Source organism: Aquarana catesbeiana, linkage group LG05, assembly GCF_042186555.1.
Source record: "Aquarana catesbeiana isolate 2022-GZ linkage group LG05, ASM4218655v1, whole genome shotgun sequence".
NCBI lineage: Eukaryota > Metazoa > Chordata > Amphibia > Anura > Ranidae > Aquarana > Aquarana catesbeiana.
Genome location: NC_133328.1, coordinates 568,998,460 through 569,011,721, shown reverse-complemented (window position 1 = coordinate 569,011,721; position 13,262 = coordinate 568,998,460). Strand labels below are relative to the sequence as shown.

The window sequence follows — 13,262 nt, the reverse complement described above, 5'->3', positions numbered from 1 at the left end:
TAAAAATAACATAATATACAATAAAACAAATCCGTGCTTTTGATAGCAGTGAGACAATGTCCTGTGTTCTACTGAAGCAATAACAGTCCTTTTTACAATTCCTTTATATCACCACCTGTGCAATTGTGAACCATGCTCTTTTTATTTCAAAGTGCTCCTTTTATACAGATGTGCAGCACCACCTATAGTACGGGGGCCACTTACCAGATAGCTTCGGGCCACCAGGACCCTCACAGCTTTTATGGAATTCCTTTATATTAGCATGGGCTCAACATCCATCCAGTTACACCAGCAAGGATTTTTTATTTTATTTTTTAAAGCCCATGGCATGTGAAACACACTCAACAACTTCACCCGGTGCCAAAAAAACGTGCACACTCATAAAGAGTGAAACACAAAAACGTAAAAAAATCAGAGGGCCTTGCCCTGATCCCCGGGGTGTGAGGTTTCAGACGGGGACTGGGGTACTTTACACTTGGTCCATCTGGCCGAAACCAGACGGCCCCCTTTCTCTGGAGGGTCTGCCGAAACAGACCCACCCAAGTACTTGGTGGGGCTCCCCCGAAGGGAGACCCCATGAGAGAGGGCAAACCAAGCCAGAAGGCCATGTCCACCCCTTTCCAAGACTTTCAGGGCAGGCCCGAGGACCTACACCCTACCAGTCACATGTGCAAAAACGTGTACAAACAAAAAAAATACAAAAAGTGACAAACAAAGGGCATTATGGAGGAGGATACGTGCTGACGTCACCACGCAATCACGCTAGGAGGACGGGTTATTGTTTACAGCCGGCCGGCTCTGTTACCGTAACGCGATTTTTTAATCTTTTAAAATGTAAGTGCAATACTTTATTCATTAAATATTTGTTGAGGCAATATTACGCTATGGATGGTTTCTTTCCTTTATTTATGTCTGGGTTATTGGGCCTCTGATCCAAGTGGTATGTGTCAGGAGCATTTTGGATCATCTATGCAGCCATCCAGTTTCCAGCTTACGTGATGATTTTCCACACAAGCAAAGGCCCTGGCTGGGTTTAAGCCATCGGCCCGACTTTGCTTGCCAGCTGGTAAGCAGGTTTTTCTTAAGGTGGTGGCACGTTCTGTTTGACCTAGCTCACTCTGGTGTCTGATCCACACTAAAGATTGGACTGTTATCATATAATTTATTTGTATCTGCAAGCGATTGTTTGAACTTTCCCATCAAGTAGCGCAGCTTCCATTTACTATATTCTTATTTGTGCAAATCACACAATAAGCTGCTGCTTATCGGACTACATTATATGGATTTTTATTCTTATTTTCTATATTTTATCATTTGTTTTATCAATGTTGGTTTATTTAATTTTTTGACTGAGCGCAGTTTTTTCCTTCCAAAGGGCATTAAATAAAAGAAAGTGGGAGAGAAGGAAGTGGAGAGGAGAGTGAAAAGTTACACCAGCAAGGATACCCAGATTACTTTGGGTCACCAGGACCCTCACAGCTTTATGCAAATTTTCTTTTTAGATGTCAGGGCAAGCCCGGGGACTCACACCCTTCATCTTATGGAGAAACAAAACACATACCAAAGTGAAAGTGACAAAACATGGGGAGAAAATAAATAAGTGTCCGTGCATGAACACAGGCCAAGTGTTCATTTTAGCATTACACCCAATTACATCTTCACTAACCTGCTCACCAGTGACCTATAAAAGGTAGATAGGCACAACAAGCAAGCAGCATAGGGGGACAGATGATGCAAGGAAGCCACGAGTAGTCTGCATCTGCTACTTGGAAGAAGATGTGAGCACATCACGATGGAAACATTAACATGAAACTAGTGCTGAAGAGAGGGTGCTCACAAAAGAGGCAATGTACAGGACTTGTACCAAACTTGTTGGAGGTTATTGTGCATTATGTCGATGGCATGTGGACAAGATTTAATACAGAACACAAAGATCATTTACTAGAGTTTTAGAATACCTACCTGTGAAAGTTCTACATTAAAGGCTCGCAGAGCAAGTACAGAATTTTGGGATTCTGGAGGTAGCAGCAATGTACATAAAAATCCTTCATAGTCCCGTTTCCTGCAAAAAAAAAAACAAAAACATTTTTGTGTGGGGTTAACAGGTTAATCTAGGTATGCTATGCATGCACAAACACCCCTCGTCTGTGATGTAGAGGAATAGTAAAAAGCAGAAAGCGCACTGGCATTGTGTGAAATCCTCAATAAATGTTTATTACAAGCTATATCTTGTACTCAAAGAGGTACCTGGTGTATCATTAGATCCATTCATGTGGAAGCTTGCTCAGACTAAAAGGCACACATATCCAACTATCGACTCCATACACTAGAATGTAATCGGTGCATCAATTGTGCATAATGGTTTGCGCATTTCAAGGGCGTACCTCCTCTTCAGGGCTACCCAAAATGTGTAAGTCTGCCTTCTAATAGGATTTCACACTGTGCGCTTTCAGTATGGTTTTTAGTACTGTTCAAGGTTTTCCCAGTCCGGAGGGAGCTGCTAGGTTGTACTTTCACATAGGAGACCTCGGCCCCTCTCCCCCTTTCACATAAGACACCTACATTCCAATGTTCACAACAGCACAGCTGTGGCAGCCTGGCAGTGACCGGGTATCAGAGAAAGTCAAGAAAAAGATGGACTTCCCTCCTCTTCTGAATGCTGAGGTTGCCATGGATTATCCCCATGCATTTCCATGGTGCTGACAGTCGGCTCGCCTGTGCCATTGAAATGCATGCCACTGTGCACAATTACAGAGGGCAGCATGGCACCCCCAACTGACCCAGAATGATCCCCAGGGTGCCGTAGCGCACCCATTGAGAAGAGCTGGACTAGAGATGCAATTCCTTAGACTTTGTGCATTAATAGCTACAAAGCCCTGTAGCCTAGAATGGCAAGGCACTCCCCCATGCTAACAAACTGGCATAGAGACTGCACTGTCCACTGTAAACCCTTTCAGAAGAATAATGGAAAAATGGAGAAGAATGGAAAATCAGGGAAGCAGCACTGAGAGAGCAGGAATGCCATCATTGAACGTTGTGTTGTGAATTGAAAGTGCTGGAGTAAAAATTTTAACAAATAGTTTACTGGGGAATGTTTATTTTGTTGTGCTCAGTTTGTTAAATAACAATATACATATTTGGTTTACAGCTGATAATGAGGTCTGCCAGCACAATACAGCCAGCCCCCACCCTAAAGTGGTTCTAAAATCATAAGGTTTTTTTTACCCTAATGTATTCTCTGCATTGAGGTAAACAAAAATAAAAAAACACCTTCCACTAGCTGTTCCTACCAACCTACATATAAAATTGATGATCATTGACAACTGCTTGGAATAACTGGTTAATCATACACCTGACTCTAATCTAGAGGTGCGCATCTTCACTCTTCTCACAATTCGATTAGATTCGGATTATCCTATCAATTATTCGCTTTGATTCCAGGATGCATCACGATTACTGCCCATGGTTTTCATCGAAAAATTTAGGCAGTTAGAAGAACTCCATTTTTATTTTATCCGCTCTTTAAAAAAAAAGAAAAAAGGGAAGGATAATCTCTGCATGTAGCAAAGTCTGAACACAGCAGACAACAACAGTATTTATTTAGAACAGTAAACACTAAATGGCACAGCCCCCTTTACATTAAACAGCCCCCCTGCAACTCTGCCCCTTCCTACCTTAACTTGGGCATGCAGAGTGGGAAACATAGCAGTGCTGAATAGATGGTGGGGGCTGCTGGAGTTAATTTTTCATAATAACAAGCTGGCGATTGGTTCCTAGGACCACCTAGGAACCAATCACCTGCTAGTAAACTTGGAAAGTTCACTCTGGCAGTTCCCTGCCCTTTAGTAAGCGCTGCTGTGTCTCTCTCCCAGCTGTACAGAAGTTTTCTCATTCTGCCTCCTGCTCCGCTGTGTTAATGAGCAGAGGAGGCAATCCGACAGCAGGCCCTGGGTGTCACCCCTCTGGCGGGTGTTACCCAGGTGCAGGCCGCACCCCCAAAACGACGCCACTGTGTAGTAGGAGTAGTTGGGCCCCCTGGTGTCCTTCTCACACTGTGGCAGTGAAGTGACAGGAGTCATTTTGTTGTTCAATGTGGGTGTACCGATATGGCTGCCCACCCAGCTCTAATCAAGCAGAGCTCCACCATCTTCATACTTTACAGCATTTCTTCACACCTGCCTAAAACTTTTGCTCAGTAATGTGTGTTATCTCTTCAATACAGCTGCTTATTGTAATAGAAAATCTCCTGATGAAGCCAAAAAGGTGAAACATGTTGAGATGACTTTTTCAAGCTGCCATATAAGAAATTTATAGGAGCTTGGTTAATTTATGTATATGAGGTCATTGATCTTTCTGGAACTATGTATCCCACTGGATGTTTAATTAATGTCTTCTTTACTGTATACAAATTGTTGTATCAATAAAATGATCTGTTTTTATATATGTATCTATATGTCAGCATCTCAAAAGTCATTCTTGACATACCGTACTTTTGGTTTGGGATATCTATTGGAATGCTGGTGCCCTTGGTTTCTCCTCTATCCATTCTTTGTAGAGTTTTAAACCACTTTAAAATGGAACGTTAGTCAGAAAATGAAAGTGTTTGTTGACCCCCCCCCCCCCCCCAAAAAAAATATATATTTCCTGGTCCCTTAAAGCAGATTAAACAGCACAGTGCTTGTGCTGTGTAATCTGCCCCCTTCTAAACTGTAAAAAAAAAAAAAAAAAACAGCCTGAAACTGCCACTTCCTGTATCCCCCGGGCTGTACTGACCACGGTGGTCAGGGTTGCTGAGCCCTGACCACTGTGGTCAGTGTGCATCCCTCCGTTATACGCAGCCCTGATCTCAGCTCTCCTCTCTCTCCCCTCACCCCCTCCTCTCTGCCTGTCATCTCTGTGTCTGTGAGGCTCTTTATCCGCCCCCTGACGCCATTACTATAATAAAAATTTCTAAATGGTCCCTGCCAGCCCCTCTCTTATAGTCTGGCAAAGCACACTGCATTAGTCTTTTATAAAAATGAGCATTGTAAATACTGATTTAGCGTGACTCTTGGACGGTTTCCAGAACTCCCCCCCCCCCCCCCATTTTGGATAGAGTAAAGGAAGGTTATAACCCTGGTTGATTTATTTTTTGCCATCTGTGCCCCATTGGGGAGATTTACCTTCACTTCCTGCCCCATAGCCAAACAGGAAGTGGGAGGAAATCCCTGCAAAGTAAAGGAAAGTAAAGTAATTCCAGGCCACCAGAACTAGTGTCCCCATTGGAAGATTTCCCCTCTATTACTTCTCTGGGGACAACCCAAAATGTGTGATTTTCTTTTACTTTCAATGATAATGGTAAACAGAACAACTAGAGAGAGTGAATCTCCTTAACTGGGACACAGACTGACAAGTGTCCTAATCCCTCTACACTCTATCCAAAACTAAAGTAAAAGTTTTGCCTTTATACTTTAAGTCCTGTAAGATGACTTTATACTGGCCCCTTGTAAAACATTAAAAATAAGCACCTATACTGTTTATAATACAATAATACACTCTCTCACCCTACTCTGCACATGCTCATTTACTCTCTATTGTTAGGCGCTGCCAAGTTTGTAGAGGCTAATCTGCTGACAGCCTTAAAGACCGATGCTACATTTGTCCCCCGCCACCTCTTCAATGAGAACCGAGCCATCGAACATCGCCGATGGCTCAGTTCTCTCACCTCCCGAGAAGAGAGCTGCTGCCTGTCAGTCAGCATCTCTCCTGCTCTGCTCCTTCCTCACTGAAGCGCTGAGCTGTGGAGGGGCGGGGAGCGGCTGTCTCAGCGGCTCGCTGAGCTTGCCATCAGTCCAGGCAGCTGGCGGATCCAGAGTTTATAAGTCATGATGACACGGTGCCTCGACTGATTCCAGTGACGTCAGCAGAGAGCGGACCGTTCTCCGCTGAAAATGGGTCACAGGAGAGCAAAACGAATTGCACTCCTGTGACCCATAGGAGAAGCCTAGCCTAAAAAGCTCAGGCTGGACTTCTCCTTTAAGCCCTCCTACACTTTACAACCAAGGAAGCTGCTTCTGTTTGATCTGCAATTGCCATGGTGCTGCACATGTGATCAGTTATGAGACCAGCCATTTGATGGTTTGACAGTTTGGTTGAGAACACAAGCAAATGTGACAGTTAGCAATCCCACCATTCCAGGAATGAAAATTGAAAATGATAAATCGATGGGTTTAGTTCCGCTTTATGATTTACTGCTGTTCAGGGGCTCTGGGCTTCAGCAAAATGGCAGCCTCCTGCAAGCAGAAACAAACAATGCTGGAGGCAATTTACAGCACACACTCATTTTGGTAGCATAATTATTATGTGGAATGTATGCCTCTGGCTAAAGAACATTATTTTTCATCAAGTTGTTATGGGTAAAGCACCACTTTAAGTTATATACCCCAAACTCTTATACTCCTCTGTCTGTACTCCAGTGAGATTCATGCTGCTGCACACTCTGGTCAATCCCTTGTTTCTGCGGTAATTGGTATGCAGAGCAACTTTTTTATTGGAATTTATGACTTGCGTCCTTTTCATAGAAATAAATGGACCTTCACAGCGGTGGATCTAGCAGCAGTTTGGACGAGTGGAGTATAAGATACTTGATGGGGGGGTTGGGAAGAGACTGAGGACCCATTCATACCTGTCCATTCTGGTGTGTTGCTTTAACTTGCATTTAGGCAGCCTATAATGAGCTGCCAACACACCAAAATGGACCAAAAAATTATACATGCATCATTTTTTTTACAACACGGTGCACCACAACGCACAGTATTGCCTTACCATGTGCTGCACTGCATGTCAGAGACACATTGAGGCACCACTTAATGAACTGCACTGCAATGTGCTAACACATGTAACGTGTGCACCGCAACACATGAGTGCACTTCAGCTCTAAAGGTTTGCTTCACATCTATGTGTTTCAAGAATGTGCTGAAAATCTCACACTTTGCTGACACGCTCAGAAACGCGTTGCTCTTAAAAAGGAGTTCCAGCGTTTTTTTGTTTGTTTCCCTATTTAAACACCCCCCATGTTGTTAGCACTTAATCCTACATCAGTTGGCATTATTAGAAAATGTAGGTTTGGAAATGTAATTTAGTTTAAAAAAGGTACTTTACAGTCCCCTGTGGCACGCTCCCATCTTCAGTGTGAGCAGCTGAAGACCACTGCTATCTTGTGCCGGGATACGGCGCCGCTGGCTACCCAGCATGCACCTCCTGACCTCATACATGCAAAAAAAAACCTACAAAACGCGGCACACTCATACCACGATGCTACAAGTGGCAGAGGTGCATTGACTTCTGGGATTGATGACACTCATATTGCAGGAGCCAATGGGCGGGTGGACATGACGTTCGGAAGTGGAGGAATAAAAGAAAAAAAATAAGGTATTTGCACTGCTGGGGAAAAAAAAAAAACACAGCAGCAACAAGAATACAGGAAGTGATGATGAACGCGGGGGGGAGTTGATAAAACACCTAGAACTCCGTGGCACATATTTGCAGTCACATGCCAAAACGCAGTATGTGGTTCAATACAGCACAATTTTCTACAAAAGTGTCACGGACTTCTTTTCTCCATGTTTCTTATGGGTAGGACAGGCCATTGAAATCAATAGGCTGCCCTACAAGAAACGCACCCACACCAGGGTAAAGGTTCATTCACAGGCCCTTGCCGCCCCTCTGAAAAGGCAAACTGCAGTGGACACTGGCGGCGCTGAGGCGATTTACTAGAACAGGTTTGCGGGCAGTGCCGCCAATCAAATGCCACATGCTGTTTAATGTTTGCAGCAGCCATGACACGTGTACTGCCCTGTGTGCTTACTTGCCCTAGTCTAGGTGAGTAGTAGGAGAGTGGTAAAACCATGGCTCAACCACACACTTTTATTGCCCCTCCGGCAGCCCCCGTAAACGAGCCATAAGGCTGCATTCACACTAAGCGTTTTGTGACACTTTTTTTTTAGTATACCCTATACAGGATAACAGACCTGGGACACCTTTGGGGGCTCCAAAGACAATAGTAATGCAGCACAAATAATGCCCCCTCACCATTCAGTCAGGCCCTGCTCTGAGCCACAATCCTGTCTGAATAATGTGTCCGGGTTTCAGGGGGACTGAAACCCGGACAGGTGGCAACCCTAGCTGCCTGTTGTGCACCAAAGAAGCTCAAGTATCATTCGTGGCACCGAGCCACGCGGGTTTGGCAACGTGTGTTTTGTCATGCGGAAAGCACACAACAAATTTCACAACTGTTACCCACATTTGGAGCACTATTAAGAAAAAATGGCACCACTATGGTGATGTGCTTTGTGGAGATGCGGGCAGAAGGTAGCACTACGGGTTGTGTTTCTATGATGCCAGCTCAGGTGTGAATGCAGCCTGATGGACAACCATACCAAGTATCTGACAGAGCATTCTCTATATAGTGGTCCACAGGGAAGAAGGATTGCAATGAGGATTTCTATTGGGTGGAATTGACTAAAACTGGAGCAGCTGTGCATGGCAACCAATCAGCTTCCATCTTCCGAAAGCTTTGATAATGAAATCTAGAAGCTGATTGGTTCTTGCCATGCACACCTCACCTGCTCCAGTCCCCCCCTATGGTGTTTGTACACAAGTGAGCTCAGCTATGCTGTCCCTCCCCTCACACTACCTGACCAGCTCGGCACAGTAGGAGGCCGCCTTGCCGCTCTTCCCCCGACTGTTCCCAGGGTACATAGGTGACTGGAAGCGTAGCATTGCCCGCACTGCCATGACAAAGTCACCCCGGCAGCCGGGGGCGGGGCTTCACCACTTCAGCTCAGCCCCTCATTGGGGGAAAAGTTCAGACCGCACTCCTCTACGTCATCATCCACAGCCTGTGTTGTGGTCATGTGACACGAAGTGACGCATTTCACGGGCGCCGGACCGTCTCCATACATTCTTCTTTTCATCTCACGGTGTGCGGAGCCGGTGAGTGTCCGGGAGGGGCTTCCACCGGACGCGGGCGGGGTGTGTGTGTACTAATTCCCATCCATTCCCTGTGTACAAACAGCGGTCCTTCTGAGGCGAAGGGGGGGTGGGAGTACAATGATCCCAACAACACACATACACCGATCAGCCATAACATTATGTCCACTGACAGCTAAAGTGGATAACATTCATTATCTCATAACAATGGCGTGTGAACGTGGGTGGGATGTATTAGGCAGCAAGTGAACATGTCCCTGAAGTTGATGTTGCAAGGAAGTGTAAGGATTTGAACATAGGTGCCTATTGCATTAGGGTGTGTGCCCCAAAGCACAAAAAAACAATGCATGTGTTATATATATATATATATATATATATATATATATATCTATCAGTAGGGCAATGGACAGTGTCGAGGTTGGTTTCAGTAGGGCAGAGATTGAAGTTAGTAGTTTTATTTTTATTATTACTTTTTAAAATTTCATTTTATTTATTTTTTATATATATAGATAGATAGATAGATAGATTTTTTTTTTTTTCAATAAATTATATACATTTTTTTTTTTTTTTTTTTGGATCCCCATTGGGGGGCTTTGGTGAAATGTCAGGGCTCTAAACAGACCGCCGATGTCTCACTTTTGGGACAGAGAAAGGGAACGGAGGACGGAGATTTCCCAGTCCCTTTCTGTGCAGCCAATCAGCAGGGGGAATCTGCACAGGGTGATTAGGGTGTGCGCACACCTATGGATTGGAGTGACTTTAACAAGGGCCACATTGTAAAGGTCAGATGACTGGGTCAGAGCAACTCAAACTGCAGCTCTTATGGGATGTTCCCAGTCTGCAGCGGTCAGGACCAACCAAAAGTCGTCCAAGGAAGGAGAACTGGCAAACCAGCGACAGGGTCGTGGGTGACCAAGGCTTATTGATGCACATGGACAGAGAAGGTTGGCCTGTGTAGTCCAATCCAATAGATGAGCTACTGGAGCTAAATTGCTAAAAATGTAAATGCTGGTTCTGATGGAGAGATGTCCGAATACACAATGCATTGCAGTTTGTTTTATATGGGACTGTGTAGCTGCACACCAGTCATTGTGCCCATTCAGACCCGTGTCCACAGCCAAAAACCCCTACAATGGGCACATGAGCATCAGAACTGGACCACATAGCAATGGAAGGAGGTGACCTGGTCTGATGACTCCTGTTTTCTTTTACATCATGTGGATGGCCGGGAGCGTGTGTGTGACTTACCTAGGGAAGAGATGGCACCGGGATGCAGTATGGGAAGAAGGCAAGCCGGCGGAGTCAGTGTGCTCCAAGCAATGTTCTGCTGGGAAACCTAGGTCCTGCCAATCATGTGGATGTTACTTGCTACCTAAACATTGTTGCTGGCCATGTACACACCTGCATGGAAATGGTATTCTCTGATGGGAGTGGCCTCTTTCAGCAGGATAATGCACCTTGCCACACAGCAAAAATGGTTCAAGAATGGTTTGAGGAACGCAACAATGACTTCAAGGTGTTGACTTTTCCTCCAAATTCTCCAGCTCTCAATCCATTAAGCATCTGTGGGATTTGCTGGAAGAGCAAGTCCGATCCACGAAGGCCCCACCTTGCAACTTACAGGACTTTAAGTGGTTCTAAAGGCGGAAGTTTTTTTTTAAATCTTAACGCATTCCATGCATACATGGGCCGAACAAGTCTGATCATTGGAGGAGAACAGGTTGAGTTCCCAGTACAGCCAGAACACTGGCCACTCTATGCTCTCATGCTTAGTGTGGTCAGTTTTTAATAGAAATTCAGAGTGACTGGCAGTAACGCCCAAGGATTTCACACAAAGGAAGCCATGCAAAGAGAACAGGAGACTTCTTCATAGCAGTAAATGGTACAACAGGCACATATCAGGAATATGAAATGTTAGGGGTAACATATTTCAGGGATCTGCTACTGATGGCTCGGTGCCAGAAATCACGTCATACCTTCAGATGTCTAGTGGTGTCCATGTCTTGACGGGTCAGAGCTGTTGTGTTGACAAAAGGGGCTATTTTGACACTAAAAGTGGGATCTACTGAATATTAGGTGGCTGGTCATAAAAGTTATGGCTGATCGATGTAATATACAAGTCAGTGGACAGTTTGGGTTGGTAATGGATGTTGAAGAATAGACTTACAGGCCAGATCACCAGGTAATAAAAGTAAGTTACAGGGGCCTTCGAAAAACAAAGACTGTCGTGGTAATGCTACTAACAGGCCATGTATTATATGTCATTTTTGATTTTGGCCATAGTTACACTGTAACCTCAAACCATGCTTACACTTCTGGGAGATTCCAGGAGCCAGTTAGAGTGGCAATAGTATGAAGGCTCTGATCACAAACGAGAATTTAGATAAAGATATAGCTTGTAACAAATAGAACTTTTGTGATAATTGTTAAAAAAAAAAAAAAAATTGATAGTTATATAAGGTATTTACATTTTTTTTTTTTTTTTTTTTTTATGGAAAAGGAAAAAATGGCGCAAGAACCAACCAAATAATATATCAATAATAGCAACAGTCTAGCTTGGATAATAGTTGATGAAAAATGTATAATAATACTAATAAATGATATTCCCAGCAATTGATGAATGGGGTCAGTTTTTTGCACCAGCGGCAGCTCCCTTGGGAGTTAAAGCAAACTCTGGAAAATAAGTAAAAGAAGAACAAGGCGCGCCAAACTAAGTGCAGCATGTGGGGAACAAAGTAAAAAGAGCCAAATGGCTACTCGCATAATGTTAGTGAGAATCAGGCAAATAAAAGGATGGTAGTAGTAGAGTCCATGGTCACTGTACGGTCTGGGGTAACATCGATAAAGGCGTCCTGGTGAATTGCAAGGGATAGAACTGCAGATCGCCCTGGATGACCAGCCTGGTGACTCAGCTGGACAGCGTATGTTCTCAGAGCTGGCCGGAACCAGAAGAGCGTACCAGCCTGGAACGCAAAATTGATGAGGTCCGTGAACCCGGAAGTGATGTATGGACGTGTCAGATGACGTGATTCAACTACGTGCATTTTACATGGTTGTGGGGTGCTTACATTCACATGACTGGGTTGATGTTACACCCGTTGAAAGCAACAGGGAGCCCCGCTCCGTGAGGGCGTCGAATGATGAAACTAGTAGAGCGGGGCTAGGACGCAGGGATCATCACGCTTGCTGGGTTTGCACTCGTAAGTTGTTCATTGCAGCCAAAGACTATTGGCACAGATTATTACAAAGGGTTGACATTTGTAACATGTGAGTGTTCCTAATAAATAAGTCATTTTAAAAGTTTTTATGCTATGGAGATTTTCCTTCCTGGAAATGTTTGATTATTTATTTATTTTTTTCATAAATCCATTTAATTTTTAGCACTTTATGGACGCATAGTAGATTTTTACCTCTACACTCACTGAGCACTTTTTGTAGCACAGATCATTTGCACTTTGTAATATTTGTACTTTATTGATTCATTGCTAACCAATTATTTTTTACACTTAGGTGTTTTACTTTTAGACACTTTGTTTTTATAGAAATTGTTTATGCACTGCACAGGTTATGTATCAATTTCTATTACTGGGTATAGTAGTGGGTTAATAGATTTGGTTGAGACATTATAAGATTACGTTGCTCCTCCTTCCTTTGCAGTTTGGCAATTTGGTTGAGAACACAAGCAAATGTGACAGTTGGCAATACCGGCATTCCAGGAATGTAACTGTTTTTTTTAATTTATTAAATGGATGGGTTTATTTCCACTTTATGATTTACTGCTGTTAAGGGGCTCTGGGTAATGTGGCAGTTGCATTCCCAGCACGTGCCATGAATGTAACTGTCACATGCTGGGAATGTAACTGTTTAAGCAATGGGTTTACATCCACTTTAAGACATCATATGTTAACTGTTTACCTGCAGCTCCATTTTAAAAATGTAAAAGAAGAACAAGGCACACCACACTAAGTGCAGCATGGGGAACAATTTATTTAGAAGTAAATTATTGTTGTAAATAAAGCTTTGTTGTTAGTTAAAGTGGAGTTCTGCCCTCCCCCCTCCAAAAATTAAAAGTCAGCAGCTACGCATACTGTAGCTACTGACTTTTAATATTAGGACACTTACCTGTCCTGAAATCCAGCGATGTCAGCATCCCAGCCGATGTTTCTGCCAGAAACAGAACAGAAAACGGAAACGTTTTTTATTAGTAAAATAAAGCCTCATTACAACTTAATCATATAATAACAAGGCACATGAGGTGCTGTGCTCACTTACTGGCCCAGCAGCAGGGGAAG

The 13,262-nt window shown here is 43.8% G+C and overlaps 2 protein-coding genes across 2 annotated transcripts in view; one reads left to right on the top strand and one right to left on the bottom strand.

Moving 5' to 3' along the window:
• The window catches only part of NDUFAF6 (NADH:ubiquinone oxidoreductase complex assembly factor 6), a 106,164-nt gene extending 97,275 nt beyond the window's left edge, over nt 1–8,889 (bottom strand). Inside the window, exons 1-2 of the mRNA XM_073631995.1 lie at nt 8,675–8,889; nt 1,963–2,062 (exon numbers count right to left, since the gene is read on the bottom strand). Of these exons, the coding sequence (XP_073488096.1) occupies nt 1,963–2,062; nt 8,675–8,775 (201 nt within the window). The 5' untranslated portion in view covers nt 8,776–8,889. The remainder of the gene's footprint in view (nt 1–1,962; nt 2,063–8,674) is intronic.
• Nucleotides 8,690–13,262, top strand: part of INTS8 (integrator complex subunit 8) — a gene marked incomplete in the record, with an annotated part of 103,768 nt that continues 99,195 nt past the window's right edge. The window contains 1 exon segment of the mRNA XM_073631993.1: nt 8,690–8,973.